The 5,385-nt window shown below is 70.4% G+C and overlaps 2 protein-coding genes across 2 annotated transcripts in view; one reads left to right on the plus strand and one right to left on the minus strand.

Moving 5' to 3' along the window:
* The first annotated feature begins 1,039 nt into the window (after positions 1-1,039).
* RARRES2 (retinoic acid receptor responder 2) lies at positions 1,040-4,184 on the plus strand. The gene is made up of 5 exons (XM_039726607.1): positions 1,040-1,266; positions 2,317-2,418; positions 3,665-3,769; positions 3,843-3,956; positions 4,038-4,184. Exons 1-4 carry the CDS (start codon positions 1,084-1,086, stop codon positions 3,954-3,956), a joined length of 504 nt encoding a protein of 167 aa, XP_039582541.1. The 5' UTR covers positions 1,040-1,083; the 3' UTR covers positions 4,038-4,184.
* Positions 4,185-4,312: 128 nt separating this feature from the next.
* The window catches only part of LRRC61 (leucine rich repeat containing 61), a 3,476-nt gene continuing 2,403 nt past the window's right edge, over positions 4,313-5,385 (minus strand). The window contains exon 2 of the mRNA XM_039726457.1: positions 4,313-5,385. Within this exon, the coding sequence (XP_039582391.1) occupies positions 5,248-5,385 (138 nt within the window). The 3' untranslated portion in view covers positions 4,313-5,247.

Below are 5,385 nucleotides of genomic sequence, written 5' to 3' on the forward strand. Positions count from 1 at the left end.
CCCCCGGGCCGTGCCCCCCGCCCCGGGCCACGTGACCGCGACCCCCGGGACCCTCCCGGGAAACTCACGGGCGGCCGCTGCCCCGCGGCGCGCTGACGTCACGCGCGCGGTGACGTCAGCGCGCTCGGTGACGTAATGGTGTCAGCCGCGGCCGCGCCCCGTTCCGGGTCGGGGGGCGGGGCGCGGGGGCACCGCCCCCTAGCGGCGCCGCGGGACAGCGCAGCCGCCAGGGGATGGGGGGGCCGGAGAGACCCCGCCCCCCCAGGGTACCCCAGTGTCCCCCCACTGTCCCTTAGTGCCCCCCAGTACAGCCCCAGTGCCCCCAGTGCCAGGCGCACCCCCCGGTGCCCACCGGCGCCCCCCACTCCATCCCCCGGCTCTCAGCACCCCCCTCCTCCCCAGTCCTGCTCCCAGGAGGGGACACCCGGACAAGGACAGCGGGAAGAGCGGGAGGCTGTTCCTGGGGCAGGACCCCGTTCCCGGGGCAGGACCCCGTTCCCGGGGGCTGGAGCCATTCCCGGGGGACAGGAGCCCATGGCCGCTATCAGGAGTTTGTTCCTGGGGGCAGAATGTCACTCTCACTTGACAACATTGCCGGGGAGCAGGACCCCATTCCCGGTAGGCAGGAGCCCGTTCCCGGCGGGCAGTAGCTCATTCCCGTGGGGCAGGAGCCCGTTCCCGGTGGGCACGAGCCGTTCTCGGGGGGCAGGAGCCGTTCCCGGGGGGCAGGAGCCCATTTCCAGGAGCCAGCAGCCCATTCCCGGTGGGCATGAACCGTTCCCGGTGGGACATGAGCCGTTCCCGGGGGGCAGGAGCGGTTCCCGGGGCCGGACGGTGTTGCCAGGGCAGGATGGCATTCCCAGCAGCCCATGACGCCGTTCCCGGGGTCTCTCCCGATCCCACCCCGATCCCACCCCACCCGGATCCCATCCCATCCCCATCCCATCCCGGCCCCTCCTCCCGCGCCCCGCGGGCTGGGGGGGGGTCACCCGCGGGGCCGTCCCGGGGGCGGATTTGGGGGCAGATCCCAGGAAATGGGCTCGTGCCAGCGGCCCGCGGATCCGTGAGGCCGTGTCCGGCGGGATGGGGCTGCCGCTGTGGCTGTGGCTGCCGCTGGCCCTGGCGGCGGCCCGGGCGGCGGCGGGGGCCGCGGGGCAGTCCCCGCTGCAGCGGCGCGTGGTGCGCGATGTGCTCGACTACTTCCACGGGCGCAGCAACGTGCATTTCCTCTTCAAGGAGCGGGAGCTGGACGGGGTCATCGAGCGGGTGAGGAGCGGGACCCGCGCCCGGAGCCGCCCCTGGCAGCCGGGATGGCCACGGCAAAGGGGAGGGGGCTCGGGGCCCCGGGGGAACGGGGGGCGGACGGAGCGCCCGGGAGGGAGCAGCGGTGGAAGGGGCATCCGGGGGCTGAGCAGGGACTGGGGTCGGGATGGAGGGTTGGGGGTTCAGGATGGCCACGAGAACGGGGGGAGCAGGCAGGGAGCACGGGAGGGTGTCCCGGAGGGGGCACAGGTGATCGGGGTCATCGAGTATGGAGGTAACAGGATCCGGGATTGGGGTTCAGGGTCCAGGATGACCGTGGCAGTGGGGAGAGTGTTGGGGTGTCCCAGGAGGAACAGACAGAGGGTTGGAGAGGGGATGGGGGTGTCCCAGAGGGAATGGGAGATGGACGGGATGGTCGAGCAGGTGAGCTTGGGATTTGGGATTGGGGTTCAGGGCTGGGATTTGGGATGGGGGTTCAGGGCTGGGGTGCAGGATGGCCACAGGGGTCGGGTGTCCCACAGGGAGCAGGCGGGTGCCGGGACGCCCGGGGTGCCCGGGGTGCCCCGGGACAGGGCCAGCCCTGCTGGCCAGGCTCAGCTCGGTTATTCATTAACGGATCCGAGCTGATCCCGCTGCCCCCAGAGCCAGGGCTGTCCCGGGGTGCCCCTGCACACTGTCCCGAGTCTGGGACGGGCCAGGACTCCAGGGACCCCCACTTTGAGCCACGTGCCCATCTTGGAGGCACGCCGGGGTCATTCCTGGGATGGGTTTACCTGAGGGTTTCCAGGATCCCTCCAAGGGCTCAGGGTCCCTCCTGAGATTTGGGGTTCCTGTGGGAGCTTTGGGGTCCCTCTCAGGGGTTGGCATCTGCGGGGTTCAGGGTCTCCCCCAGCATTTGGGGTGGCTCTGGGGGCGGTTGGGTCACCCCTGGGGTTCGGGGTCTCGCTGGGGGCTGTATTCCCTGGGAATCTGAGGGGTTTGGGAGCCCCTCCGGAGGTGGGGATCCCTCGGGGGTCCGGGCCCTGCCATGCCCTGCCACCCCCGTTCCCACAGGAGGACCCCTCGGGCACCTTCGTGCAGCTGCGCCTGGGCCTGGCACAGACCACGTGCCGCAAGCGAGCGCCGCAGCGGCACTGCCGCGTGCTGGAGGGCCGGGTGAGGGCACCGGGGACAGGGCCTGGGCTGGCCCTGCTCCCCGGGGCACGTGGGGGGTCCCTGCTCCACGAGGGCACATCCCAGGGTGTCCCCATCTCCCTGGGGCACATCCTGTTCCCCCCAAAGGGCCCCGCCTCTGAATGTCCCCCATCCCCTGGGCCCATCCCTGGGTGTCCCCTCTCCTTTGGGCCCATCCCTGGGTGTCCCCCCTCCCTTGGGGCTCATCCCTGGGTGTCCCCCATCCCCTGGACCCATCCCTGCATGTCTCCCTTCCCTTGGGGCTCATCCCTGGGTGTCCCTCCTCCCCTGGGGCACATCGGGTGTCCCTTTTCCCCTTGGGGCTCATCCCTGGGTGTCCCCCCTCCCTTGGGGCCCATCCCTGGGTGTCCCCCCATCCCCTGAGCCCATCCCTGTGTTTTCCACCCCCCTTGGGCCCCATCCCAGGGGTCCCAGAGCCCCTCAGCCTCCTGCAGACCCCCTGTCCCCCCCCCATGCTGCTGCGGGTGCCGGGCGGGACAGAGGGGACGGTGCCGGGGGTCCCCAGGGGTGACATCCCTGGGTGTCCCCCCTCCCTTGGGGCTCATCCCTGGGTGTCCCCCATCCCCTGGACCCATCCCTGCATGTCTCCCTTCCCTTGGGGTTCATTCCTGGGTGTCCCTCCTCCCCTGGGGCACATCGGGTGTCCCTTTTCCTCTTGGGGCTCATCCCTGGGTGTCCCCCATCCCCTGACCCCATCCCTGTGTTTTCCACCCCCCGTGGGCCCCATCCCAGGGGTCCCAGAGCCCCTCAGCCTCCTGCAGACCCCCTGTCCCCCCCCCATGCTGCTGCGGGTGCCGGGCGGGACAGAGGGGACGGTGCCGGGGGTCCCCAGGGGTGACACCCCCCTGTCCCCAGAGGAAGCCGACCTGCCTGGCCTGCTACAAGTTCGACACCGGTGAGGTCCCCAAGGTGCTGGACAAGTACCACAACTGCGGCCCCAGCCACCACCTGGCGGCCAAGGTGAGGTGCCCCCGGTGCCCGCCGGTGTCCCCGGCGTGTCCCCTCTTGGGGCTCATCCCTGGGTGTCCCCCATCCCCTGACCCCATCCCTGTGTTTTCCACCCCCCGTGGGCCCCATCCCAGGGGTCCCAGAGCCCCTCAGCCTCCTGCAGACCCCCTGTCCCCCCCCCATGCTGCTGCGGGTGCCGGGCGGGACAGAGGGGACGGTGCCGGGGGTCCCCAGGGGTGACACCCCACCGTGTCCCCAGAGGAAGCCGACCTGCCTGGCCTGCTACAAGTTCGACACCGGTGACGTCCCCAAGGTGCTGGACAAGTACCACAACTGCGGCCCCAGCCACCACCTGGCGGCCAAGGTGAGGTGCCCCCGGTGTCCGCCGGTGTCCCCGGCGTGTCCCCAGCCGGTGCCAGCCCCTGCTGTGCCCGCAGGAGATCCGGCAGCGGGACGAGGCCGAGTGCCGGGCGGTGGAGGAGGCCGGCAGGGCGGGGGACACGCCGTACCTGCCCGGGATGTTCGCCTTCTCCCGGGGGCTGCCAGCCTAGGTGGGTACGGGGCGCCCCGGGACCCCGCGGGGCGGGGGCACGCGGGATGCCACCACGGCCCCCTCCGTGTCCCCTTTGCAGGCACCACGGCTCCCATGGACGCAGCCCCGGCGGTCCCGGCCTGCCCCGCTTGTCACCCCCCAGCCCCGTGTGACCAAGGAGGGTCCTGGATGTGTCCCCAGCTCCTGCCTGTCCCCGCTCCCCAGTAAACCCAGCGCTGGCTCCGCTCTCACGGCTCTTATTCCCAGCTGGCACCGCCCCTGTCCCCCCCGATGTCCCCAGGGATGGGACACGGCGGGTGGGCAGTGGGCTCCACGTCACCATGCCCGTGTCACCTCGTGTCCCCCGGGGTGGAAGACAGGGACACGATGGGTGCGGGCTGAGCAGTGGAGACCCCTGAGGCCGCAGGACAAGGGACACCGAGGGTAGGACATGTTTAATGCGCAGTGCCACCACGTCCCCTGTCCCCGAGATGTCCCCAGGCGAGGCTGGCTCCCCGTGGCTCCCCGGGGATCCTGGGTGGCTCTGGGGTACCCCAGCTCCAGCGTGGGGGTCCCACAGCTCGCAGGGGAAGGAGACGGGCTGGTGGTGGCTCTGGGGGTCTCACGGTGACAGTGTGGGCTCTGGGGCTTTCCTGGATCCATTCCTGGGCTCCCACGGCTCAGGCATGGACTTGGGCAGGGGTGGCACTGAGGGGCTCCTAGACCTGCTTTGGGGGTCTCACAGTTTGGAATGAAGCAGCTGGACTCGTGATGGCTCTGGGGGTTCTCCTGGCCCCGTTTTTGGGGTCCTGTGGCTCAGATGACAGTGGCTTTGGGCTGTGATGGCTTTGCGGGTTCTCTGGTCCCATCTTTGGGGTCCCACAGCTCAGACTTGTGGCTCTGGGTGTTCTTCTGGCCCCGCTTTTGGGGTCCTGTGGCTCAGATGATGGTGGCTTTGTACTGTGGTGGCTTTGGGGGCTCTCCTGTCCCATCTTTGGGGTCCCACAGCTCAGACTTGTGGCTCTGGGTGTTCTCCTGGCCCCATATTTGGGCTCCTGTGGCTCCCATGACGGTGGCTTTGGGCTCTAGTGGTTTTGGGGGTTCTTCAGTCCCTCCTTTGGGGTCCCACAGCTCAGACTTGTGGCTCTGGGTGTTCTCCTGGCTCCATTTTTGGGGTCCTGTGGCTCCGATGATGGTGGCTTTGGCTCTGGTGGCTTTGGGGTTTCTCCAGTCCCACCTTTGGGCTCCCACAGCCCAGGCGATGCCGGCCCCAGCCCGCGGTGCCTGCGTGGGGCCGCGCCCCGCTCCCCTCAGAAGCCGAAGTCGCCGTGCTGGCGGCGGCCGAGCGCGCGCTGGGCCTGTGCGATGGAGTCGTCGGCGCGGCGGCCGAGCTCGCGGCACTCGCGCAGGGCCTGGCCCAGCTGCCGCGTGGCCTCCTCCAGCACGGC

This window comes from Passer montanus, unplaced genomic scaffold (assembly GCF_014805655.1).
Source record: "Passer montanus isolate IOZ18808 unplaced genomic scaffold, ASM1480565v1 scaffold59, whole genome shotgun sequence".
Classification (NCBI taxonomy): Eukaryota; Metazoa; Chordata; class Aves; order Passeriformes; family Passeridae; genus Passer; species Passer montanus.